Source organism: Mus pahari, chromosome X, assembly GCF_900095145.1.
Source record: "Mus pahari chromosome X, PAHARI_EIJ_v1.1, whole genome shotgun sequence".
Lineage (NCBI taxonomy): Eukaryota > Metazoa > Chordata > Mammalia > Rodentia > Muridae > Mus > Mus pahari.
The window spans coordinates 87,305,569-87,332,129 of record NC_034613.1 but is presented as its reverse complement, the minus strand read 5'-3'; the positions used below and the strand labels follow the sequence as shown (position 1 = coordinate 87,332,129).

General features: G+C 48.2%; 1 protein-coding gene across 2 annotated transcripts; it reads right to left on the bottom strand.

Annotated features, from left to right (window-relative positions):
• Positions 1-225: 225 nt before the first annotated feature.
• On the bottom strand, positions 226-23,478 carry Med12 (mediator complex subunit 12). 2 transcript variants are annotated; one of them, XM_021188520.2, is made up of 45 exons: positions 23,220-23,478; positions 22,590-22,694; positions 22,229-22,420; positions 21,942-22,101; positions 21,308-21,489; positions 21,037-21,147; positions 20,670-20,924; positions 20,016-20,162; positions 19,631-19,730; positions 19,385-19,521; positions 19,028-19,159; positions 18,155-18,281; positions 17,093-17,322; positions 16,630-16,710; positions 16,345-16,515; positions 15,995-16,139; positions 15,777-15,827; positions 15,357-15,475; positions 15,028-15,171; positions 14,426-14,589; positions 14,074-14,205; positions 13,498-13,725; positions 13,215-13,359; positions 12,925-13,045; positions 12,351-12,452; positions 12,141-12,254; positions 11,703-11,878; positions 11,357-11,536; positions 10,303-10,374; positions 9,749-9,882; positions 9,424-9,585; positions 8,389-8,500; positions 8,136-8,225; positions 7,499-7,608; positions 7,166-7,301; positions 6,263-6,424; positions 4,747-5,124; positions 4,376-4,526; positions 4,057-4,262; positions 3,818-3,895; positions 3,513-3,730; positions 1,629-1,872; positions 982-1,122; positions 716-797; positions 226-517 (listed from the first exon to the last, which is right to left on the bottom strand). In XM_021188520.2, the coding sequence occupies exons 1-45, from the start codon at positions 23,316-23,318 to the stop codon at positions 474-476; spliced, it is 6,570 nt and encodes a 2,189-aa protein (XP_021044179.1). In that variant the 5' UTR covers positions 23,319-23,478; the 3' UTR covers positions 226-473. The 2 variants fall into 2 exon arrangements, with proteins under 2 accessions (XP_021044179.1, XP_021044180.1); XM_021188521.2 differs by having other exon boundaries at positions 4,066-4,262.
• Positions 23,479-26,561: the final 3,083 nt, after the last annotated feature.

Below are 26,561 nucleotides of genomic sequence, written 5' to 3'. Positions count from 1 at the left end.
GCACATCCCCAGTGGGAAAAGGCTGGCACAAGCTGCACTGGTGAGTTGAGGACCAAGGGCCTGGAGCTCATTTGGGTTGCTTTCGAGCAGGGAACCAAGCGTAGCAGTGCAGCGAGAACTCAGAAATGCAAAGGCAGAGGGTGAAGAGGGAGACAATGTGGAAGGCATGAAGATTCTTAGTGATTCATCCTTTCCCTGGTACTCTCACAGGACACCCTTCCATGTGTACATTCACACACTTCTTTTGCAAAGAAGCTCTGTGTATTGAGTGCAGCAGCTCTAGGATCTCTATATAAATAATATACAAAACCCAACAGTTCAATGTTTCACATTAACAAAAATACTAAAAATTATTAAAAATGGAGCCTGAGGGAAGGACCCCAACCACTACTGGAGCTCGCCCAGGAAGGGGACTGGGAATTAAGCAGAAAGGCTGGGCCACATCCAGTGTACAAGCAGTTCCTCCAGGTGACTCAGTAGCGTCCAAATATGTTGGTACTGGGCTGTGGCTGGGTATCTGTGAAAAATGAGATACTGTCAGGGTAGAAGACCCATCAGGGTTCATATTCATGAGGAAAGCTAGTGGGCTGGGAAGGAAAGGGGAAGGGGGAATGGGACCTCCACAATGTGGGCCTGAAGCGAGCACCTCAGCCACCTCTGCCTTCCCCAGCCCCCCTTCTTCCCCAGATTCTTCTTGGGAAGGATGCAGGCTTACTAGAGAGCTGTTGTTGAAGTTGTCGGACCAAAGCTGCTGTCTGTTGCTGCTGCTGGGTCTGCTGCAGCCCCTGGCGCTGGAACTGGGTAGAAACGGAAAGTAGAAGATAGAACTCCAACTTTCCAGCTCCTTCACCCATCTTAACCTATTAGTGCTGTCCCTGACCTCCCAAAGCTACCCCATCACACACTGTTCCTAGCGTGGATTGGCTCTGTGCCCACCCTGTACAGCTAGCCCTGAGCCAATGGCTATAGTTCAGCAGCTACCTGGGGCTGGGACTGGGGCTGGGGTTGGGGAGGAGCTGCCTGCTGCTGCTGCTGGTGTGGCTGCTGCTGTTGCTGCTGTTGCTGTTGTTGCTGTTGCTGCTGCTGCTGTTGCTGCTGCTGCTGCTGTTGCTGTTGTTGCTGCTGTTGCTATAAGCACATAAGAGATCATTTTAAAAAGAACAATGGAGCTGTGACTCTGTGTTGAAAAGATGGGAGCAGGAAGAGGAAAGTGAGTTGGAGCCAAGAAACAGTGAGGGAACTCCAGGTCCACAATTGAAAGAAACCAAATAGTATATCTGGCAAAGACTGCCCAATTTCCCTCCTCACTATGATTCTCAGGAAATGAAAAGGAGTCGGGAGGAAGCCACTTAATCACCACTGCTAAATCCATTATGAAGGCATAGGCCTATAATTCCAGCATTCAGAAAGCTGAGGCAGGAGGATTGCCATGAGTTTAAGACTAGCCTAGGTTATAGTATGAGACCCTGTCTGAAGCAACTAAAGAAAATCAAAGTACTAACATAAGTCGGCCATTGTGCTCAGTGCTTACTACATTACCTCACATTTTCATCTTGGGGATAGTGTGGGAAGAATACGTCCTTTCTTTCTTGAGTTCCCAAGTGTCAGACACAATCCCATGGCCTTACCCGTAGCATCTGCTGCTGCTGCTGTTGCTGTCGGATATGGTACTGTTGTTGTTGCTGTTGCTGTTGTTGTTGCTGTTGTTGTTGCTGCTGCTGTTGCTGCTGCTGTTGCTGCTGCTGCTGCTGCTGCTGTTGCTGCTGCTCAGGCAGGATGGAAGTTGAACGGACGCCTGCCTGGACACCCTGGGCACTCAACGGTGTCATGGTACCCATCATGGGTGTCTGCTGCAGTGTCTGGTGTGAAAACCTCCAAAGACAAGAGGTCCAAAGGTCAAAGCACAGGGCAGGGAAAGGGGGTGGTGCAAACCCTGGGTCCCTGACCTGAAAGAAACTAACAAGTCATCGTATTCATTCCTCTTGGCACTAATGAGAGGAGCCCTTCTGGAGTCTGACAGATTTCTAGGTCAGAGAATAAAACACAAAGACAATACTCCATTTTACTGTCTCATAACCTTAATGCTTAGGAATTTTTAGAATCTGTTTTAGCTATTTTTCTCTCATGAAAAACTGTCTGCACACGATAAGCATTCTATAAACACCTATCAAGGGTTTTACGGTTGCTGTTGCTCCCCAGAAACACACCCAGTTGTTCTGCTACTCCATATGCCCTTTCTACCCGAATCTGCAGATCCCTGAAAATCTGCAGCTGGGCTCCCTCTCTTCTGTCTTCTCACACCTTCCCCTACACGCCATGCATTCATTCCACACTAACCCCTTAACACACCAAGCCCTTCCTGTCACTCTCCTAAGCAAAGCAGTCCTTTCTGGTTGTCTCAATGCCGTACCTCAGTACTCAATGTCATAGTCAACTTGCCCTCTGTAAGCTAGGCCCAGCTCCCTCCTTAGCATCCATTCCACACTACATTTAAGATCTGCTCCTTTCTGTTGCCACTCAATCCAGTCCCATGTTTTGGCTCATGCTGCATCCTTTACCTGGAATGCCCTTCTTTTTCCACTTCTCTACAAATCGCAATCATAGTTATCTCAGAGAGTCCATGAGTCCTTCTCCAGTAACTCTGATCTATACTGGTGGTAGGCCACCTCTCCTCAAGTCCCATTTTCCTCCTTGTGCCCAACCGAACACCTGATTATGGCTTCGTTCATACCATTTTCTAAACATTCCTCTGTACAGTATCTTCTGTATAAGACCTCTTCTTCTCAACTAGGGTAAAAAAATCTTTGTGGTGAGGAGCCATGTACTTCTTTTTCACCATCTCTCCTCACTCTAGTCCCAGCATAATGCTGGCTACATAGCAGGCAACTAAATCAGCCCACTCGAGACAGGTGCCCAGGTCTTAACTAAGATTTGACTAAAATTAGCCATGAAATTCATTTGTCAGTCCATCCTAGAGTTCAACTGCTTTTTCTTTCCTTGAGAAAGGGTCTCATGTAGCTCAGGCTGGCCTCAAACTCATTATATAGCCAAGGATGACCTTGAACTTCTGATCCTCTTCCTTCTACCTCTTGAGTGCTGCTATTGTAAGTGTGCATGACATAGCAGGCTTTATGTAGGGCTGGAGAGCAAACTCGAGCCATCATGCATGCTAGGTAAGCAAGGTAAGCATGCTATCAACTAACCCCTACCCTCATTCCTAGAGGAAACTGTTCAATACTGGATTTCTGACTCCTTATCATATACTACATCTATAAACCTCAGGCCCTTTCTTATCAAAGTTAGATACATTTGTTTCTTCTCTCTGGTCCTCAAAGATTTCTTCCAGCTCAGGTTATTTGAGGTAATGGTTACATGACAAGATTAGTGTTCTTAATGTCTCCCAAAGTTCAGGCCCATCTATCACCTTCAAGTACGGGATTTCCCAAATCAGATCCTTCTTCAACCTGCTTCTACCTCAGTGTCCCTTGCCAGTTCACTACTACTTTGGGTACCTTTGGGTGGAAGTCAGTCCATGCCCATAGGTTGGGGCCTGCTGATGCACATAGCCACTGGGCCGCTGTTGCAGGTGGCGGGTAGGATCTACAAGAGTAGGATTGGTAGAAGGGTGGGTGCTCTGATAAGGCTGGCTGGAGTAGCTGGGGGGCACCATGGTACCTGCAGGGCCTGTGTGTTGCTGCAATCCCACATGAGAGACGTAGGAAGTATAGCCCTGGGGGGAAGGAGAAGAGAGCTGGGGCATGAGGGAAGATAGCAACGTGCTTCCTTCTCCCTGATGGTAACAGTCCCGGGCACTTACCTGGGAAGTCTGCAAACCATAGGAAGAACTAGGGGTCATCTGATGGACAGATGACTGTCCCAACATCCCCTGACTCTGCTAAAGGGAAAAAGGAGAACTCAAGTTCAGGAAGGGTTTTCTGCCACATCTCTTTTATACCTCCGACCCTGCATGCTCCTGTGAAGGTTCCAAGTATCTCCTCAGACCTGGGACCCACCAAAACCCCTCGCCCTGGCAGTCCTCCCTACTGCCCCTCTCACTATCTTTGCCTGGAGCTGTTGGCGAAGGCGCTGTCCCTGGGGCACTGTGGGTTGCTGCTGCCGGTATACAGATGTCTTATAAGAAGAGGGTTCTAGGCCCATGACAGTAGACATAGTTGTAGGCAGCACACCAGGATAAGCTGGTCGAGTTGGCAACTTTTGCATTGGTAATCGCACAGGGCGGTATGGATCCACACGAGGGCCACCTGGAAAGGAGAGCAAATTGACCTCTCTGGGAGCCTTATCCCTTAAGTCATCAACATCTCCCCTGAGGAGGGAGGAGTGTTCAACTCCACCAATCCTAGTGACTAGTACTTACCAGCAGGTAGTGGCTGGTTTTGGGTGTACAGGCCCATGGAGCTTTGCCTGTAGCTAAGGTGGGATATAGAACCAGGATTTGCATGGTGTAGAAGGTCTGGAGGCACTGTCACACCATAGGGGCCACTCCGACCTGGCCCCATGCCATAGTCCTGCACGGGTGCAGAGGACAAAGGTAAGTGGGTTACAGCAGTTCTGGATAGGGAGGTGGGGGAGGAGGTTGTAAGGAGGAACAGCACTGATATAATTCACTGGATCATGATTCTAACGGCACCTCTTCCCTATGTACTGCACACCTCCCAGAAAGCAGGACCTTTAACTGCCGACTACACACGAAGTCAGGAAAAGGGCTTGGGTGGGGTAGGGACTGGCCTCATTTTTGGTGGCTGGCTGGCTGCGTTTTTTGCCCTTGGTAGACTTCTTTTTGCGCTCCTCAGTGCTCGGAGGAGCAGCCCCTGGTTTGTCAGTCTTGGGGGGCTCAGGAACCTTTTTCTCAGGCTCTAGTAGGGCAGGGGCTGGCGGCTCCTCATCTTCTGGGGGCAGAGGTAGGGGTTCCAGGTAATAGGCTCTGGGTCGAGGCCTCAGGTGGGTATGATAGAGCAACAGCCGTTGCTGCTCCTCCCCTCGTGCCACTCTGCGGTCCACTCGGACTGTGCCAAACCAGGCCCATGACAGTGGTGCTGTTGATGGCTTCAGGCCCTCAAAAAGCTCCCAGGGAGAGATCTTTTGTTTGGTGGAAACTTGTAGACCCTGCTCCAGAAAAGGAGAAACAATGAGCAGCTGAGACTTGGAAAATAGGATAACTTCTAGAAAGGGTAAAATAGCTGTTGACAAGTTTTCAAACAAGGAAAGAGTTGTAAGTAGTCAGGGGACATGAGGAGAAGAAAGAGACGCTGACACACAGATGTATGCAGGACAGAACATTCTGGCTGGGACAGAGTTGAACTGTAGGAGGAAGGAGTGAAGGGGAAATGGGAGACCAGGAGAGAGAGACTGTACTGAAGAGGCAGGCAGGGAAGCAGAGATGGAGGGGAGGAAAGAGGCTCACAGAAGATGAGAGGAATAGAAATGAGCCAGAGAGAGGGAAAGAAGGGCAAGAAGGGAAAGGAGAGGAGAGGAGAAAAGAGATAAGGAAAAACTAAAGATGGCAAAGAGAGGCAGTCAGAGAGAAACAGGAAGAGAAAGACAGGGCTATGGATAGAGAGACAGGAAGGCGGCAGGAGAGAGACTGATGGTAAGAAAGGAATTGGGAGACTGTGCACTGAGGGGCTTCACTTTGCATTTGAACCTCTGCATCCTCTTTCTCTCTCTTCTATAAGGCAATATGGTACTCAAGGAAACGCTCAGCTAAGTGCTGGATAGATGCCCGTGGTTAAGAGCCCTTGCTACTCTTGCATAGGACCCAGGTTTGTTCCCCAGAACTCCCATCAGGTGGCTCACAACCACTTGGAGCTCCAGCTCCAGGACATCCAGCTCTGTGGGCACTTGCACACGTACATGGCATACACACACCCAAGCACATCATTTTTAAAATCCAAATACTGAAACCAACATGAAAAATAAAAGGAAGCAGGGCTGGTCAGGAAGAGAGACATGGAGACAGGGTGGCAGCAGAATGCCGAGAGATGAGAAAACAGTGGTGCAGAGAGTAGGGCAGAGCACGGAGAAAAGTCAGATGGTAGTGAGGCAGGCAGAAATAACAGCAGTCTGAGAGAAGAGGGAGACTCCAAAAGAAGGGGAGACACAGCCCCCCTGGATGATGGTGTGTAGGTTTTCTTGGAGAGAACCTAATGGGCTCCTGGATTTGCTGTATTAGCAGGAGCTGTGCAGTCAGAGACTAACATGGGGTGCTAGGGGGTAGAAGACATGGGAAGACAACAGGACATGCCTCCTTCTTGAAGATGGAATCGAAGCCAGCAATCTTGTTGCCCTTGGTGTCGATAAGGGAGCCCTGTGGCTCACAGGTTATGACATCTCGGGTCTGCTTGGGTAGTGGCAACAGCTGGTGAACCTTCTCCAGACTGTCTGACTGGCGTTCCCCCAAGTCCTTCTGCAGACACAAGAAGATGGGACATGAATTCAAAGATATGGAATAAGGGGGACAGGAAGTCTCAAGGGGTAGTACAGAATATAGTAAGCATAAAGAAGACACTTAGAAGGTCAAGAGCACTGACTGCTCTTCCAGAGGTCCTGAGTTCAATTCCCAGCAACCACATGGTGGCTCACAACCATCTGTAATGGGATCTGACGCCCTCTTCTGGTGTGTCTGAAGAGAGTGACAGTGTACGTACGCAAATACATAAAATAAATCTCAAAAAAAAAAAACAAAGACACTCAGAGCTGGCCATGGTGGTGTATAGCTATAATTCTAGCACTTGAGTGGCTGAGGTAAGAGTGTTTTAAGTTTGAGGGCCAGCCTTGGATATATAAAAGAGCCCCCTGACTCTCCTCCAAAATAACTCAAAAATAATCTCAGCACTTAAGAGGCTGAGGCAGGAAGATTGCTGGGGTTTAAGTGCAGTATGGGTTATGTAATGAGTTATAGGAGAACCTGGGTTACCAAATGAGATGCTGTCTCAAACCAACCAACCAAACAAACAAAAAAAATTAGAATACAAGGCAATGGCATTCAGTAAATCCCCATTACACAGATCAAAAAGAGCAGATAGGAAAGGGGAGGAAAGGGGGCCCATCTCACTCCCCACTCCCAGGCTGAGTAGTAAATATAGTCAGGACAGAAGGAGCTGAGTTTCCAGCACCCCCAAACCTTGTTCTTGACCCCTCTGCTCACCTGAAGCTTCTTCACCAGGTTCATATATGCACGTTTGTTCTCCTCCATGCTGCCTTGCGAGATACTGGACATGTCTGCAGCCAACGTTCCATTGATAAGCACACTCAGCATGTCCAACACAGTAGTGAAGAGCTCACTGTGGCAGGCAGGAAGCCAGGGAGAAAAGCAAAGGAGCAAGGGATTAAGAAAATGGGGCCCTAAGATGTCAGAGGCAGGAAAGGATGATGTCATTCCAAGGGGCCTGAGATTGTGTGGAGGAACCCAGGACCATGGAGCCCGTGGTTCACGTAGCTGGCACAGGGTAGGGACTCCTTCAGGATTGGGGATACTCACTTGTTAGACTGCATGTCCACAGTGCCGCTGATGATGATCTCCAGGAGGAGCTGGGCCCACTCTGTAGTCTGCTGGGTACTACGCTGCACAGTGTCAAACATGCCCCCCACCTGACAGGACCACAAGGCAGTCAGACAGTTCAAGGTGATGATGGTCAGGATTTTGAGAAAAACTCAGGTTAGAACCTGGTTGCGTGAGAGCTGAGACCCACTGGAGGCCCTGTCCTGTCACTTGTACCTATGATTTCCTATTTGATGTTAGGCCAGAGGCTGAAGTTGGTATGTCAGGATCTGTTTCCTTACTTATAAAGAGGTGGGACTTGTACTAAACAAATTCTGCAATCCCATTTAACATTCATTCCACAATGGGTTTCTAGTACTCTAGGGCCCAGCCAGAATGCTGAATATTGAGGCAAGGTTCCTGCAAGCATACGAGGTATTCAGTCTATTGGATCCTGACCACAGGGATCTGGTTCCTTTGAGCATTTTAAGGTCTTGCATTTCAGGAAAGTGAGGTTAATATTGGAAGACCTCAAAGAATCTAGGACCTCCATCCTCAAACCTGTCTTCCCTAACCTGGAGCTTCTTAACTGTCTTTTCCACCACACCCCTTCCTCCTTCCACGAAGACCCCCTCACCAGGTTGAGCCGCAGTTTGAGTGCCTCATGCATTAGCTGTTTCGGTTTGCAATCATCTAAGTACTGGTTTTCTCGCCAGTTAATCACAATCTAGAATAGAAACAAATTTAACATGTAGCCGAGGAATCTCCTTTCTATTCCAAATCACCAAATGTTTTTATCAGAAAATAATGAAGGGTCCAAGCATGCAGTGACCTCTTAGATGCACCCTTCCTCAACCCGATGTCACCTCCAAGACCTCGGATACCCGTACCTGGTGCACCTGGCTGTGGAGGGAGGCCAGGAGTCCCTCGCGCTGCTCATCCTGTCCTTTCAGACATGTTAGCACCAGTGATAAGAAAGGCTGTTGGCTCAACAGGGACATGCTAGGGTCACGAGGAGGGAAGAGGAGAGAGACAAGAAGACCATAGGTCAAGCACCCTCTAACTTCCTTGTCTCAGATTCCACTCTTTTTTTTTAAAGATTTATTTATTTATTATAAGTACACTGTACACTGTAGCTGTCTTCAGACACTCCAGAAGAGGGAATCAGATCTCATTAAGGATGGTTGTGAGCCACCATGTGGTTGCTGGGATTTGAACTCTGCACCTTTGGAAGAGCAGTCGGGTGCTCTTACCCACTGAGCCATCTCACCAGCCCCTCAGATTCTACTCTTAAAATCCTTTTTTCATTTCTGTTTTCTATGTGTCTCATTTTATGTGCATGCCATCTGCACATGCAGAAGTCAGAGGAAAACTTGTGGGACTTGATTCTCTTCTCCACCATGTGTAACCTGGGAACTGAACTCAATGCTGTCAGCAAGCAGTTTTCCCCATGGAGTCATCTTGCTGAACACTAAGATGTGACCTCCTGTTTAGCCATGCCACTCAGCTCTTGACTTGCCATTTTCCTTCCCCCCTCCCTCCCTCCTTCCCTCCCTCCCTGCCTCCCTTTCTTTCCTTCCTCCCTCCCTCCCTTTCTTTCCTCCCTCCCTCCCTCCCTTTCTTTCCTTCCTCCTTCCCTCCCTCCCTTCCCTTTTTTGTTTTTTTGAGAGATGGTTTCTCTATGTAGCTCTGGTTGGCTTAGAACTTGCTATGTAGACCAGGCTGGCCTCAGACATTAAGAGAGCCTCTTGCCTCTGCCTCCCAAGTGCAGGATTAAAGGTGTGTACTACCACACCCCACCCAAATGCTCCTTTCTCGTGAGGCCTATCTATTCTCTACCTCTTGGCCCAATGTTTCTTCTTTCCTGGGCCCACCACCTCCTCTCCATTCTACTGTGTAGTCCTTACTGACCAGAGCCCCTTTACCTCTTCTGTTTCTGTCGATCCCGTTCTTTCCGGGAAGAAGAGCCCAGGTGCTGACCCTTTTCCAATTCCTCCCCAGCAGCTTTTAATACATGGCCCTGGACTGAAGTGGGCAGTTTGGCAATGAGAGGAGCCACCAACCATACACCAGATCGCTCTAGAGAGCTAGAAGACAGAGGACATCGGGTTTCAGGGGAGCTAGCTAAGCAAGGTCGAACAATCTATCATTTCTTTCCCCTGGGCATGTCCAGTATCACCATTTCAAAAACATTCATGCTATCAGTAGAAAAACTCATGAGGGACAAATCCTAATTTCTTTCTGGCAAACCTGAGCACAGGTTTGGTCTTGCTGCTGCTGGGCATGTTGCTTGCTGTACTTCCAGAAGATGACCCCGTCTCTGCTGACTGTTGGAAAACCTCGATTGTGGCCTTGGCAATGTTCTCCAAGAGAGAGTTCATCTCCTGGGGAGAATAAAAGGCACAGAAGAGCTAAATAGGCAGCTAGCAGTAAGGAGAGACAAGGCAGGAGGGATGGGAGATGAGGCTGAAGGAGGGCATCGTGGAGGTCGGCAGTAGGGACATAACTGTCAGAATCTGTACCCTCCTGTACCTCTATATGTCTACAGTTCCTTACTGTCTTCTCCTTTGCCACAGAAACAGGCTCTATTACCACTGTAGCCATACTTGTCCACAGAGGAGGCTCCACACTCTCAGCCCATTTCCTTATCACCAGCTCCACGTGTCTGTCATTCTCACTCCCCCTCTTATCTCTCTGTCAGGAGCTTGAGGGTAGGACCTCAGTTCTTCTATGATGGCTGATATCCCTGACACAGGGACCTGGAAGTGGGCCTGGGAAAGAGAGGGCCTGGGGACATGACTTACAGTGTTGGGGGTCTGCTTGATCATCAACTGTAGCTCCAAAGAGGACTGGCGCATGGTCCATTGGTCTAAATTCTGGTGGCAAAAACCAAACAATCATCATTATGTTAACCTTACTATTTTATGACTAACTCGTACTCCCCCCCCCCAACAGATTGCTAGAAGCTGGAAATGGACCTCTATGCCCTTCTCATCAGGAAAGACTACATTTAAATAATCTCAAATCACTGAAAGCAACTGTATTTTACTATGGCTAAAAAAAATGATTTCATATCCCTCTAGATCCTTGTCCCAGAGCCGCACAAAGTTCTGCTCAATGCCTAACCTTTAAATCCTTAATGTTAAGGTTGAAACCTGACTATGTTGTTTTGTATCAGCTGCTCAAAAGTCCCCCACAGAGCCTTTTTACAGGACACTCTTTTGAAGGCCTGTAGAGACTGGAAAGCTACTGTTAGGTAATCTCCTTTCCAGGCTAAAGAGAACACATTCCTTTAGGACCTCATCCATGGCCTTATTTTCCCACCCAAGTCAGTCAAATGTCTGAGGCAGGCAACAAGGCAAAGAGAAAGGGTACAGGCACAGCTGAGTCCACAGCGTTACTCAAACCTTGGACAAGCCAATTAAGCTCTCGAGCCTCAGTTTCCTTACTGGCCAAACAAGGATATTCCTATTCACTTCACAAGGTCATAAAGATCAAATGAAAAGGATTGAGGACACGGTGCTGTGCATACAGTACCTGTGCATCAGACACTTGCCACTGTAATACTGAGTCGCCACCAAAGTGCCATATATGCAAAGCAGAACCCAGGCCTCTCAGAGGCAATTCTTCCCACAGGTGAGCTATGCTCACCCCAGACAGCTGTGCACTCACCTAACAGCCTAACTCCAGAGTCTAGACCAGACCACCAGATCTGCTCCTAAGCCCGTGCTGGGGCTGGTTTTCTTGTTCCCATTCTCCTACATGCTCGTTCATCTTCCTACTTAGAAATGGTTCCCACTATTTCCACGTAGGGTCTGTCCTGCTGCTCCCCCTAGCACCCCAGCTCCTTTAGCCTACCTTGAGAATACGTTTAATGCGCTGCCGCTGTGGATTTTCTCCATCTTCATTGTCCAGCAGTCGATGTGGGTAGCAGATGAGTTGCATGAGGCGCTGGGCCTGGGCACTACTCAACACTGGGTCTTGTAGATCATTGCTATCCTCACACAGTGACTTAAGGCAACGTTCTCCTACCCATTCCTAAGGAGGCTGATAATTAGAGGACAGCAGGCAACCCTGGGAAGTTGTGCCAGGGGCAGGTAAAGGACCCAATGTATAGCAGGGAGGTAGTGTGGTCATGGGCTAGAAACTGGGCTAGATTACATAGAAGCATTTATAGGTGGTGTGGGGGGAAGGTGAGACTGACCTGTTGGCAGATGCTTCGTAGCACGTACTTGGCATAGACATCCAGACTTGCTGTCTCCACAGAGATGTTGCGGCCACCCTGCCTCCGACCGCTACCACCACCTCCTCCCTCCTCTTCTGGAAGTTCTTCTGTTCCTCCCGGCACAGTAAAGCCTGAACCTTTTAGCTCCGCATCCCCTGCGGTTCATGGGTGGGAGATAGAGAGTGCACAGTGAGATCAGAACAGTGTATGGAGACCTGCCCTGGCCCACAGAGGCAGAAATTCCCCAAACGCTGCCCTATGAAACAGAAATATACAGAAATATATTTCTCTCCACCCCCTTTCTCCAAAGGTCAGAGAGACCACTTTGGGGATGGAGAAAGACTGTCCCTGTGGTTCAGCTGGCACTCCACCCTATATACACTTCTGGCATGTCTCTCTCCCTACCCCCTTGCATACCAAGTACAAACACAGCCTTGAGAACGGCAAACACAGCCCCATCCACGATGCGGTTCTGGGAGGCAGCCAGCAGGTGGCGGTCACAGGAGGACCGGATTCCAACGGTAGGTTTGTCTGCAAGGAAGTCCAAGTTAGGGGAAACAGGAGCAAAAGCAGTGGGTTGGGAGAGCCTGTTTCTGTAACTGCCTGGCTCCAATCAAAGTCACTCACTTCCATCAGACTGGCAAGGATTGAGTTGTGGCGTCTTGAACAGGTGGAGGAGGATTCGGCAAGTAAGCCTGGCTCCTGGCTCAGAATCCTGCTCACTACAAGCTAACAAAAATAAATGAATGAATGAATGAATGAATGAATGAGAATAAAGACAGAGCAGATCTGAAAAAGAACGAAATGGAACACGGTGCATGTGTATGTGTGTGTTGGGAGGAGGAATAAGCTGAAATATAAGTGAGGTGAAAGGGGAAGAAACAATATAATCCTGAAGGAGAAGTGGAGCACAAAAACGTTATACAGCGGAAGGGTAAAAACCTAAAAGGTCCTTAGGCCGGGCTGGATGAAGCTCATGCTCAAGCATGAGGGAGGTACTGGGTTCAATTGTGTGTCGGGGGGATATGAGGGGGTGGCATCAGGACTGCATCAAAAGAAGCCTTTCCATCCTCCCAGCCTGGGGTACAACAAAGCACTGGCCTAGGAACTGCAGCAGGGGGCTTCACAATCACAGGATGGCTCGGGAGCATGTATGACCACACATGGTACAGTCCTGACATTCTAGAGGCTGGTACTTTACCAGCATTGAGGAGTGAAGGGATGGCTGCACAGCGAATCAGGTCTTCTAGGAGCAGACATTGACGGGCGATGAGGATAGCAACGAAAGTAGCCAAGGAGTCATGAAAAGACAAGTCACTGACCTAAGGGAAACAGACAGAGCCTGTGAGTCAGTATGCGGAAGGAGACACAGCCAGTGTGCCACGCCTCCACTCTACTCAACTCTGACCCTCTATGCTCTTGACTGTAGCCAGATCTCTAGCAAATAGGTAACTGCCTCATCTTCCAGCAAGACCCCACCCACAGGCTTACATCTACGTTGCACAGGAGATCGTTGAAACCACAAGTGCCATTGTTAGAGGAGCAGCACAAAGCCTTAAGTACTCCTAACCACTCTGCACTCAGTGACTTGCAATAGCCGGTCAGCTCTGCACAAAGGATGGCGATGTCATTTACCCTAGGGAAAAGTACAAAAGCCCTCAGGAAAAGTCATCCCACAATACCTCAGACACCTAACTTTTCATCTCTGCCCCAGTAACAAGGGAAGGCAGAGTATCTGGTCAGCCAGCCCTCCCAGTATCAGGATGGCCCATACCTATCAGGATCATGGTGGCCCACGCAGACGTGCATAAGAGCATTGCAGACAAAGCTGTAGCGGTTAGCAGGGTTCTCACTAAGACTCTTGCCGAGCCCCGTGTAGGTGAAAGTGTGAGCAGCGGGGTTCTCCAGAGTGTCAATCATGAACTCCGGTGCCCAGCGCATATTGGATTCTGATGGCTCCACGTTACAGTAGATGGTGTTCTTCACTTTTGAGCAAAAGTCACTGCAGGGGTGGGGAAAAGGAAACAGCAATACTGAAGGATGCCTGGTGGGGTACAGGGACGGGCAGGAAAGGGGAGAAAAGAAAAAAAGAAAAGGAGTGAAGGATGGAGGACCTTGGGAGAAGAAAAAGGGAGCTGGGCCACAGCAGACATGGCAGGAAGGGAGCCACATGTGATTAAGAAAGTGGCCTGTGAAGGCAAGGAGGAAGAAGGTTCACTTTCAGTAATAAAGTAACAGGTGAGGGACACAGTCCATAACGATCCCGCACAGACAGCTCGATGCTGAGGTGAGCAGTAACGGGAAGGACGTGGGACTAGCCCCATTCTCTGACCCCTTCTACCTCTCTTACCTGAAGAGCTCCCCAAATTTGCTCTTTAAATGGCTACAGGAGGTATACAGATCATAGAGATAAGCAAGGATACAGCGCTCTGCAGAGGAGCCATCTGAACGGTTCATTCCATGTTTCACCACGCCACAGAGCCTGCCACAGAGGCATGGTAGAGAGGATTAACAGGTGGTATACAGGGCCCAAGGCACAAAAGCCCTGGAGACAAATTCAAGTGTCTTAGTAAAGCTATTCCTACCCCTACCTTACTAGCAGACGTTGCCTCATTGTGTGGACCCACATGTCCTTCCTAGGCCATTTCTAACTGACAATCACCAGAACCTACACATCTTAGTTACTCCGAAACCACACTTACCCCTCAAACACTTGCGCCATCTGGTCCTGATTGAGGATGAGGCAGGCATGATAGTGTCGAAGGACAGCCACGATACATAAGCACAGGCTGGTAGTGTAGCTGCCCACCAGATCGGAAGATTTGAGAAGAAGCTCCGCCTCAACCACACTCAGCTCATTCAGTAACTGTCAGAGAAATGGAAGTAAAACCTGAGAAGAGGCCCTTTTTAATTGTACATAAGCCCTGTTTTCTGTGAGGAACTTGGCATGGCCGAACCTGAGCCCTTCCCACTGGAGTCACTTCAGCAGAGAAGGGTCAGATTGCCACATAGCAGTGTCCTGCACTCTACTAGCAGTATTTCCAACCAGTCTCCAGGACAGCATGCTATGAACTCCACAGCAGGAAGATGGTCTGTACCCATAGCACTAATCTCTCTCTTGGGCCTCCCCAGGGAGCACTTAAGTCTCTATTCCAGCAGTCTTCGCTCATGTTCCACTCCCCCTGTGCTAGTCTTCAAGCCATCCAAATAGCCGGGGAAACTGGCTGGAGCCTCCACTCTTGTCTTCATGACCCTACACAGCACGAATTCCTTCTTCCACCCTTCTTTCTCCCAATTTCCCCACCTGAATGGCAAAGTCAATGAGGCCACTGATGCTCAGTGAATATTCCATGAGGTCGAAGATGAACTGCACATGCTGCACCAGAGGCAAGTGGTACGACATGCCAAGGGCGAAGCTCGTGATCTGCTCCAGAACATTCCTGGAGACCTGATAAGGGCAATGCGGGTGAGACCGGAGTGGAAGGAAAGAAGACCTAGGGATGCAGGAAAGCATGATGGTGGGAGGGGATGAGACCATCAAGCTTAGCCTGCTTAGCTAAGGGGAAGGTAAGACGAAAAGGAAAACAGGACGGGAGGCCAGAATGTGGGAAGGGGGCTGGCTTAGGCCCACACCTGAGCTGTGACCTGGTGTTGGTCATAATGGGAAAGGTGCTGGAACTTAGCAAAAATATCTTCAGCAGTGGGGAAGGCTTCAGGACGGTTGCGGCGTCGCTTCTGCCCATCTTCCCCACCTGACAGGACAGTTCAAAGCATGGAGTCAGGACAAAAAAAGAAAACTAGCTGACTGGGGCTCAGGTAGGGGTGTGGAGAAGGGACTATGGTAGGGAGGGAGGAAGGGAAAGGATGGGGAGGGAAGGGAGAGAGAAGAGGGGAAGGGAGGTCAGGGAAGGGCTGGGAGAGGGACAAATGGGACAACGAAGCACAGGTTTAAAAGGACCACAGACTATGTGGTCCTCAGAGGAACATGTACAGGGAGGTGCTAGGTTAAGGGGGAAGGGAGAGGAAGGCAGTAAGGGGCTTACTGTGAGGTACCTAAGAATGTCAGGTCTCCAGGATTCAGAGGCACAATAGGAGCAAGCTGGTCTGTAGAGGGGGGGAATGAGGGGGAAGTTTCAAAAGGACTAGAGCTCTCAGGAGACTCCAAGAGACAGGACATTGGGACATGACTGGGGAGTGCCCTACACTGGGCATGGGAAAACTGACTAGGGCATTCTTTAGGGAGGCTTCTGTTTAAGGAGATGGAAACCCACCAGTTTCTGCTGTCCCCTTGCGATTCAGAACCTTCAGGATATCCTTGGTAATCTTCTTGATGGCATGGCGGGCATCATCTCGCTGCTTCCCCACCCCAAACAGTACGACCAACCGCTGGTTGCACTCATGGCTGCATGACTCCTCCTGCATCCCAGCAGCACCATCAGGCTCCATCACAAGTCTCCTGCCCTCCTCTTAAGAGCATGCTTTGTATCTCTCAACACTCCCATGTTCAAGGCCCTTCTCAAACACACCCACCCCCCTAGGAATGGGTCTAGCCCCTCAGCAAATTCCTTTGATGGAAATCTGGCCTCAAAACAGGGCCATCGCCAGTGTTGGAGAACAGTACCTGTGGGATTGGAAAGTGTGTGGCATACTGCACATGTCGTGGCTGGTCATACAGAATCCCAAGTGTCCCCTCGATCTTCTCTTTGGCTGTGGGTTTCACTTCCTTTTCGACGTCTGCTTTCTCAGGGGATGGGCTTCCCTTCCCCTCACAAGGCATAGTAGGGGAGAACAACTAAGAAGGCGAAAGGGCAGAGCATTCAGGAGAAGCAGGAAGTAGAAAGGAATTCCAAAAGGAGAAACAAGGGGAGAGCCAAGGCACTGGATGCGTCCATGCTCAGGATCTTACTGAGAAATCAGGCTTTTCCATGTCCTCAAAAAGCACACTGGAACTAGGGTCGATGTCCATAGATTCAGAGAGCCCTGGGTCCTGAAGGCATTCAACAAAGCAAGAGCTTCCTTAGTCCCAGGAAGTAGTTCCTCACTGTCCGGGAAAGGTCATGGAGAATTGGATCGAGGAGGCATAAGGAAGGCCCAAGTTCTGGATTCAAACCTTGTCCAGTTACTTAACCAGTAAGTAAGTAAAGTCTCAGTTTCCATCAGCTTTAAATGGAAGGCAAGAATACCTCACAGACCTTTTGCGAAGACCACGTGAAAAACTGACATGAGACTACTTTATAAACCACGAAGTGCTGAGAAAATACTATCATTCTTGGGTAAATCTCGGGTAAAGGAGACTCTCAGAGGCTTCTGGAAGCTGTGAAAAATGGGGATCAAAAGTAATGATTAAGAGCAAGGAAAGGGCCACATACCTCTAGCTTGCTGCTGCTGCTGCCTTCAGCCTCCTTGCGCTCTGGATCATCTGTAGGATCATCAAAGGGAGAGGGAGGCCGAGGACCAGGGGCTCCAAACGCAAGATCCCCCCGAGAGATGAGAGTGCAGGTGTACATATTATGGGAGAAGACATCATGTCGGATCAGTTCACAGAAGAGCAGTACCAAGTTAAAGAATTCTACTCGCTCACTCTCACTTCGGGGATCAGCTATAAAGAGAGAATAAGGAAAGATGATTTAGCCGAACACAAAACACGCACTCTTAGAATACTGCACAAAGACATCCCCGAGGCAATAAGAGGAACAACAACAAAAATCCAGAAACTGCCTAAAAATACAAAATATGGTTAATGGGGCTAGAAAAATGGCTCAGCAGTTAAGAGCATTAATTGGCCATTCTTCCAAAGGGCCTAGGGTTTGATTCCCAGCACCTGGGCAATTACCTATAAACTCCAGTTCCAGGGGATCTAAAACCCTCCACTGGCTTCCAGACATGTACATGGTGCACTGGTATACATGCAGGAAAAACACCCATAGACAACTTTTAAAGAAAAGAATACAAAAAAAAAAAAAAGTGCCGGGCGGTGGTGGTGCATGCCTTTAATCCCAGCACTTGGGAGGTGGATTTCTGAGTTCAAGGCCAGCCTGGTCTACAGAGTGAGTTCCAGGACAGCCAGGGTTATACAGAGAAATCCTGTCTCAAAAAACCAAAAAAAAAAAAAAAAAAAAGATAAGAAAGAAAGAATGAATGAATTGGCTATACTTAATGTGGTCCCCACCACCACCTCAGAATGAACAGAGCATCTTTGCCACTGTGCATATATTAAAACTGCTTTGCTCACATGTTCTTGTGTTGGTTCTTTCCATTTCTCTATTCTATTAAAACTGTGAGACCATAAAGGAGCGGAATTATGCTAAAAGTCATTCTGCACAGAGCCCAAGACAGAAATAGACACCAGAAGATCCTTCTTTATGGTTTCTGATGACATAGCTTGTAACTGAATCTAGGCAGAGTAAGTAGAAGGTTAGAGATGTGCATACTCAGCATGGGAGCCTGTGTATCCAGAAACTGCAGGAGGACATCCTGGAAAATGGGTGCACTAGGAGCAGAAAGGGAACCAGAGGCAACAGAGCCCTTCTCATCAGCTGCTTCAGATTCTCCACAGCGCTGCAAGGTAAGAGAACAAACTGAGGAGTGTTTTCTCTGCTTCTTCACTCTTCAATACACAACCTTGGAAGCATCACTTGTCTTGCCTCCGTCCCACACTTTCCTTTGCTACCTCCCAACTACATACAGCCTTGATCTAGTCTCTAGTTTATCCAACAGCTCTTTTCTATTTGTGCCTTATGTCCTTAACCTTTCCTGTCAGTTTACCACTTTTGTTTATTTGGTTTTGTGAGGCGAGATCTCACTCTGTAGTTCCAGTGGGCCTGGAAGTCACTATGAAGACCAAGCTAGTTCTCACACTCATCAAGATCAGCCTGTCTTTGTCTCCCAAGTGAGTGTTGGGATTAAAGTCATGCACCACCATCCTCATCATTTTTTAAGAACTGTTCTAGAACTCCAGGGGTAGACCAGGTGGCTTCAAACTCACAGTGACCTGCTTTTGCCTCTAGCTCCTGGGCGCTGAGATTACAGGTATGCCCCCAGGCGGTAACGCCTGCTTTCTTTTCAACTTTGGAGACTGTCTCTGTACCTAGTCCTGGTTGGCTTTGTAACCTGTGCTCCTACGGCCTGCCTTTCAAGGGCTGTAATTACAGTTATGTACCAAGATAAGAGCTCTCTATCTATTGTTTCTTTGCAATCCCTCAGGTCCAGTCCCAGTCTCACTACTACCACAGTCACTGCAGGATGTTCAAACCCAGTTAGATTCTCTCCTCTGGGCAATTCATTCCCTTGCCTTTGCCTCTCACCTCAGCCTCAATTTCTGCTTGTCTCTTCTCCAGGAGTTTGGCTACTACCATAGCACGATGCCGACCCGAGCGCTTGCAGCTTACAGCCCATTCACACAATAATGATACCACAGCATCATCATCAGAGGAAATCTGTAACCAAAGGATTTGACAAGGATAAGAAACGGAAGGCTGGGAACAAAAGAACTAAGTTCTCTTTGTTCAAGATAAGCCCCCAGCTAAAAACAACCTAGGCCCAGGAAGCCGGAAGACATCTCTTCAGGAATCTCCTGGTATCAATGGCATACTATACCTTCGCCTTATACATACTGCTTCTCCTGCAATGTTTTTGCTCTTTCTGTTTCTCTTCTTACTCACCTCATGACCATCCTTACTAGGCCCCAATCCAAAGATTCGATTACAAAGGGAGTCAAGAGAGTTACTAAAGTCAGAGCGCTCGAAACTATGGCTATCCAGCACTTCTAAAGTATGGAGCACCCGTCCAATGGTGAAACCTGAGGACAAACAGTAAAGGGGACTTAACTAGAGGCTCAATGAATTCAGAGTCTTAAATATCTATGAACCCATCACTCATCCTCTTAGCTTTGGTCCTCTGACACTCACCTGCAGTAGCTTCTTGGCACTTATCAAAAGACCAGCGAACCTCAACTGCTTGTCCACGCTCCTTGATCTGTTGTTCGATCTCTCGTAATTTTGCACGGACCTATAATTCAAAAAAAAAAAAAAAAAAAACAACTTTAAGGAAACACCCAGATATATAAAAATCTTTATTTTTAAAAAAAGGTAGCCAAGTTGGTGTACTACCAAACATGGTAGTACATGCCTGTAGCACTTAGAAGTCAGAGGCAGAAGGATCACCATTAAGTTTGAGGCCTGCCTGATCCACAGAGCAACTTTCAGGCTACTCAGCAAGATTCTGTCTCAAAAACAAAACAGAAACATAAAATACATCCCAGCTTTGAAGTAACAGTGCAGCAGTTAAACTTACCTGCTGAGTAAAGGCACTGTTACCCTCTGGCATGGGCAAGTTGGAAGGAGCAATAGGTAGGTGGTCAAGTGGTGAGCCGGTCTTAATTCGGCTATCAGTCAATGAGTAGTGCCAAACTAGGGCACTAGGGCAACACAGAAGGATGGTCTGCCAGACAAAGAGAAAAATCAAACCCAGTTACCACTTCTACCTCTCTAGAATCCCCACTCAAGACCCACCTCCCTTAGGTTCGACATCTCAACTAGGTTTATTATGACTAAGTCCTTGGAGCAAGTATCATTCCTGATGCCCATCTTCTGTACTTTCCTCCTTTTCTTAAAAAAAAAAAAAAAAGTATCTCGAGACAAGGTTTCATTTGGCTATATAGCTTAAGCTGACTTTGAACTCACAATCCTCCTGCCTCTTCTTTCCAAGTTCTGGGACTACAGGCATACACTATCATACCCAGATTCTCATGCACTTTTCTAAAAAGCTTTGGGCCGTATTACTTAGTCCTGGAAGAGAATGTCCAGAATCTCTAAAAGGGAACATCCTATTACAGAGAAACACTAATTCTTGAACGGGTGCCTGCTCCCACCTCCAAGTTGAACTCACCCCCATTCTCCAGGATGAGCAGTCAATTCTTTATACTTTCTTGGGCCCTTTAGTACCTACCTGAAGGATACAGCTGAGACCAAAAACCAGGGGACGGTGCTGAGGGCACATAAGCAGGTCACTAAAGGGAGTCGAGGGTGTACTGCTAGTCGGGGGCTGAGGTGCTGGGGTAGTGGGCAGAGAACTTGTTGACTGAGCAGATATGACATGAGATGAGTGGCTGCTCACACCATCCAGCTGGAGAGCCAATCTCCGGGTACAGAAGTAGGCAAGGCGGCGGGACAGATAGGCAGACTGAACAAATTCTCCTGAGTACTGTAAAGATAGGACCAAGAGAGCCTGCTAGTTTTCTCCAGGAGACACTGCCCTGATGTCTAATTCTTACTCAAGTCCCTCTAAATAGTCCCTCCCTGGGTCTAGGTCTTACTCGAAGCAGTAGGGGAAGCAGCAACTTAAGCAGCTCATCTTCTCCAGGGCGTATTTTCTCAAAGCACTCAAGTACCCAAGTCAGGAACTCATGTCTGTCCAGCATTCCGTCCTATGGATAGCAGGGAACTATTAGAGGTAGGGCAGATAAAGTAAATGGAAGAATGAAGAGAGCTATACCAGGGGCAAGGTAAAAGGCAAGTTCCATTCTATTCCAACAGGACAGGATAAGGTGCAACTCAATGCCATGTACAACATGCCCTTGCTCCTACCTGAAACATGAACAAGGCAAGCTTCTCATTGTAGTCCCACTGCCTGATTGCCATCTCTACATCATGGGGCAAAGGCCCTATAGTAGAACCACAGCCTCCACTTCCTGCAGGCCCTGGCCGATAGTATTCAGCCATCTTCTGTAGCTGCTCCCATAAGTACTTTGTGATGATTTGAGTCCATTCTAAAGAAAATATGGAAAGGGAACTATATGCTACTATTCTTAAGCTTAGAATACTCTAGCCCCTGCCTCCACCCACAATCACCAGAGTTCTGAGCTCTATTCATCCTCTTAGCCTATAGACAAATGCCACCTCCTTAAAGCAAGTAATCATTACGTCCACTGAAGTCTCAAAGAACCTTCTGTCTACTCTTTTGGCATTTACCACTTCCTATATTTAATTATGCTACATATGCCTTAGCATCTCCAGTAAGATCTAAAGAGCAGAAATTATATGCTGGTCATCTTTACAGCCCAGTACCTGAACACAGCAGATACTCAAATTACTCCATGATTACCAAGTTCGTGCACATAAGAGTCATGTAGAAGCAAGGGATAGACTAGAAAGATTTATTCTAAGGCTCCATCACTCCTTGAAGCCATCAGTGGTACACCAGGTGTACAGAGTTACTTACCAGTGAAGGGGTCAGCAGTATTTTTCTTCTTAACCTTAGTCTCAGACATTGCTGCATAGTAGGCACAAGTCATCTTAATGAGCCAGGCAGCCCGCATCACAGGCACCGTGTATTTGGCCAAGTACCCAAATACTTCTTCCTTTTTACTGAAAATGGGGACCTGGATGGGCATCACAAACAGCAAGGTCTCTAATTACCCCAGGGAGCTGACACCCATAGCTTCATCTTAGAATATAGGTAGACACATTCCCCACCTTGACCTTAAGTACAGGAAAACAGTACCTCACCTTTTTGGCTAGGTGTGTGAGTGGTTTGGTGCCAGCCAGGTCAGTGAACCAGGTGTTAATAGCACTCTGAGATCTTGCAGTCACCAGCCAGAAGTTGTCCTTCTGGTTCATTAGGGACTTCCTGCGACCAGTGTCAGAGAGAGTATTACACCTTAACTTCTCTGCAATGATGCTGCTGAAGTTGGAACTGATCTAAAGGGAGAAAAGGAGACCTCAGGGTAGTAAGTGTGAAAATGCCAATGTGGGAGCACTGAGTTATAAACTCTGCCATCTAGGTTATCCCTTTCAGTTTGCCCAACCCGGAGCTTTTGCTCCTCAGATTCTTCCAGCCTTTTCCTTCAGCCTGGCAGGGTTGTCTCACCTTGGCAGGATTGAAGTTGACGTTCTTGGCACTGCCATGTTCGTCCCCAGAGACAGCAGGCTGGTTATTGAAACCTTGTTTTACATTCAAAGCCGTCAGTTCATCCTGAGGCAGAAAAACAGCATTTTTTAGCTCACCCTCATTCGCCTTATAGAAGAGGTTGTAAGAGAGGGCAGAGGAAAAGGTAAGAAGGGAGCCAGGGAGGAGGAGGAGGAGGATTCTGACTGGAAGAGGTTGTTATTTAAAGCCCAGCCCTTATGTTCATTTGGACCCCACCCTCACCCCCACAGTCAATGAGATCCCCACATCCCCCAGAGCGACCTCAACATCACTCTTCCCTTACCGGCACCTCACCGAGCTGGCCCTAACAACTTTCTGAGGTTTGTGTGTGAGCGCCCGAGTGAGTGTGGAGGGGGGCACCTCTGGCATGGCTCCTGAACCACGAGCTCCTCAACCGGAACTGCTGGCAGACCCTACTCTCCAGCAGGGCACCGGTCCACTCTACTCTTCCCCCTGTTGGGACTTTTTCTCTCACCTAACCTTACCCCCCCTTTTCCCTCAACTGTCAGTGTCTCTTCCCACACTAAACACCTGCCGGGACCCCGCGGGAATCGGGAATTGTGAACGCACCTCCTTCTGTTTGGGATCTTGAGGGTACACATCGGGAGGCCCCAGCCGCAGCCGCTTCAGGGGTCGGTGTTCATAGCTCAAGATCCCGAAAGCCGCCATCTTGCCCAGCCCGTACCGCCTGAGGCGCCTGCAGGGCCAGGCGAGGTGGGGAGGGAAGGGGCGGAGGGCGGAGGACGGGAGGGAGCACGGGGACAGCGAGCCGGGCGGCGGTAGAGAGGACCGAGGCCGAGAGAAGGGGGGTGGCGGAGGCGGGGCACGTTAGAAACTCTCGATTACTGCCGGAAACTGCCGAGGGACGCTGGGTACCGTCGGACAATACTGACTGCAGAGTGGGTGGGGCCTCGCCGGCGCGGGGCGGAGCCCCACAGCCCGGGAGCTTTGGGCCCTAGGAGGGAAAGTCAATTTCACACACTAGAAATCCACCGGCGTGGCCGGGGATGGAGGCGTAGACCTGGACTAGGGCAAGCAGCCGCGGCGCTGAGCTCTCCCTGGAACTGGCTTCCCGTGGCCTCGCTCAGTTCTTGGCCTAAAATAAGTGCTCGGGAATTTTTACTTTAGTTAATAACTGCATCTTTTACTAATCACTTCGTTTCTTGGTTCCCACATCTGGATAATGGGCATGCTAAACTTCCTTCAAAGGACAGTTGTAAAGATTAGAAACTACTATTGTTTTAAGAAAGCACCTCTGATCTGATACAAAAGATCCGGTCTAGCCAGGCGCAGGCCTTTAACCCCTGCAGAGGCAGAGACAGGCTGATCTCAGTGAAGTGCTTGTCTTACACAAAAAGAAAGCAACTGTAAAACTGAAGTGCTTATAATCTCTCCAGGTGGTTACAGGCCCTCTGCTCCCACAACCCCCCAATCCTTTGTTGTTGTTAACCCTTAACCTGGTGGTGCACACCTTTAGTCCCAGCAGAAGAAAGCAGATCTCTGTGAATTCAAGGCCAGCCTGGTTTACACACTGACTTCCAGAACAGCCAAGTCCATGTATGAACTGTGCGACCCTGTCTCAACAACAACAACAGAAACAAACGAACAAACAAAAACTAGTCAGATTGATGGCAAACACCTTTACTCCTAGCACTAGAGAGGCAGGAGCAGGAGAATCTCAGAGTTTGAGGCTAGCCTGGTCTACACACTGAGCTCCCCAACAGCCAGGGCTACACAGAGCCCTTGTCTCAAAAGAAAACAAACAACACAGGGTTTGGGGATTTACCTCAGTGGTAGAGCACTTGCCTAGCAAATACAAGACCCTGAATTCAGTTCTCAGCTCTGGAAGGAAAACAAAACAAACAAACAATCAAACAAACAAAAAAGCCAACGTGTCATCAGAGTCAGATGTGGTGGGGCAAGCAGGTCATCCAGAGACACAGTGACTTACACACACCCTGTCTCAAAAAGAGCAAAGGGTATAGGAAAGGCATTGACACATATAGTATGTGTGTCACACACCTGTAATTCCCACAGCTCGGTAGATTGGCAGGAGGATAAGTTCACTTCCAGCCCAAATTACATAGACACACACACACACACACACACACACACACACCTCTTTTCTGAGACAAGTTCATCTCACCATGTAATCACAGGTGGCCTAGAACTTTCCATATAACCCACGCTGGCCTAGAACTCACAGAAAGCTCAGAGAGCCACCTGCCTCCTAAAGCTTCCAGGCCCGATCAAAAGGAAAAGGGAGGAGGAGAAGGCGGAGGGAGAGGAGGAGGAAGAAGAGGAAGAGGAGGAAGAAACAGGAATCTTCACAGAATAGTATTTATACAAATTGTCAGATGTTTTCTATCATGAAGCTTTGCATATCTGAACTCCAAGTTATGCACATTCACAATAGGGCCAGCCAGAAGGTAGAAGATGCTTGCTTGCCATTGTACCTGGTTACCAGAATAGAATCTTCTGGTTTCACATGATGAAAGCAGAGAACTGACTTATTCAAACTGTCCTCTGAGCACTGTGTACACACATACAACAAACAAACAAATAAATAAAATGTACAAAAGACTCTTTCTCAGGCTTAGTGGCAAAGGGCACTAACCTGGCACTCCTGTGACAGAAGTAGGCAGTCTCTTTGAGTTCCAGAACAGCCAGGACTACACAGTGAGATCCTGTCTCAATAAATAAATAATCTAAAAAAAAAAGAGGAGCTGCAGAGATGGCTCAGGGGTTAGGAGCACTGCCTGTTCTTCCAGAGGACCAAGCACTCACATGATGGCTAACAATAGTCTGTCACTCCAGTGCCTGAGGTTCTGATGCCGTCTTCTGAGTTCTTCTGGCACAGGGGATGACATGTGCTATGTAGATTTACATGGAGGTAAAATACTCAGACAAATAAAGTAAAAATTAGCTGGGTGAGATGGTGGCACACATGTTTAGTCGCATCTCTCGGGAGATGGAAGCAATCAGACCTCTATGAGTTCAAGGCCAGCCTGGTCTACAGAATGAATTTCAGGACAGTCACAATTACACAGAGAAACCCTGTCCCCCACCCTCCCCCCAAAAAACCCAAATAAATAAATAAATAAATAAATAAATGCCAAAAATTCATAAATCTGGGTCTGGGGAGATAGTTCAGAGCTTAAGAGCATTTGTGGATCCTCCAGAAGACCTGAGTTAGCCTCTTACCACACACATGGCAGCTCAAAACCATCTGTAACTTCAACTCCAAAGGTCTAGTGTCCTCTTCTCACCCCAGCAGGTACCAGGCATGTATGTAGTACTCATAAGAACATGCAAACATGCCGGGCAATGGTGGTGCACACACCTTTAATCCCAGCATTTGGGAGGCAGAGGCAGGAGGATTTCTGAGTTCGAGGCCAGCCTGATCTACAGTGTGAGTTCCAGGACAGTGAGGACTACACAGAGAAACCCTGTCTCAAAAAACCAAAAATAAAAAATGAAAGAAAAAAAAGAAAGAAAAGAAAAAGAACATGCAAACAAAAACTCATGTGCTTTAAAATAAATAAATCTAAAAAACTTTAATTAGTCTTTTTAAAATTAAAAATAAATTTAAGAAAACCCTTTGCTATAGTAAGAAGCACCCAAAGTGTCACATGCTTTAGGTATTACAATTTAGGGACTATCAATGTTTCCATTTTCTGAATGAGGAAGCTGGTTTTATTTGCTTTTTAGTTAGTTTGTTTGAGAAAGGGTTTCTCCATGTAGTCCTAGTTCTCCTAGAGCTCCCATAGTCACAGTGATCCTTCTGACACTACCTCTCATGTGCTGGATTAAAGACCTGCATTAGCCGGGCCTGGTGGCGCAGGCCTTTAATCCCAGCACTTGGGAGGCAGAGGCAGGCAGATTTCTGAGTTCGAGGCCAGCCTGGTCTAC

Bases quoted from the DNA above. Each gene is read 5' to 3' on its own strand.
- Med12 (XM_021188520.2), bottom strand. From the start codon at position 23,318: ATGGCGGCTTTCGGGATCTTGAGCTATGAACACCGACCCCTGAAGCGG. The intron at 16,140-16,344 runs GTACTGTTCTCC...GCTGGGATGCAG, and splicing joins CACACTTTCCAATCCCACAG to GAGGAGTCATGCAGCCATGA. The intron at 15,476-15,776 runs GTACCTCACAGT...CTGTCCTGTCAG, and splicing joins TGGAGACCTGACATTCTTAG to GTGGGGAAGATGGGCAGAAG.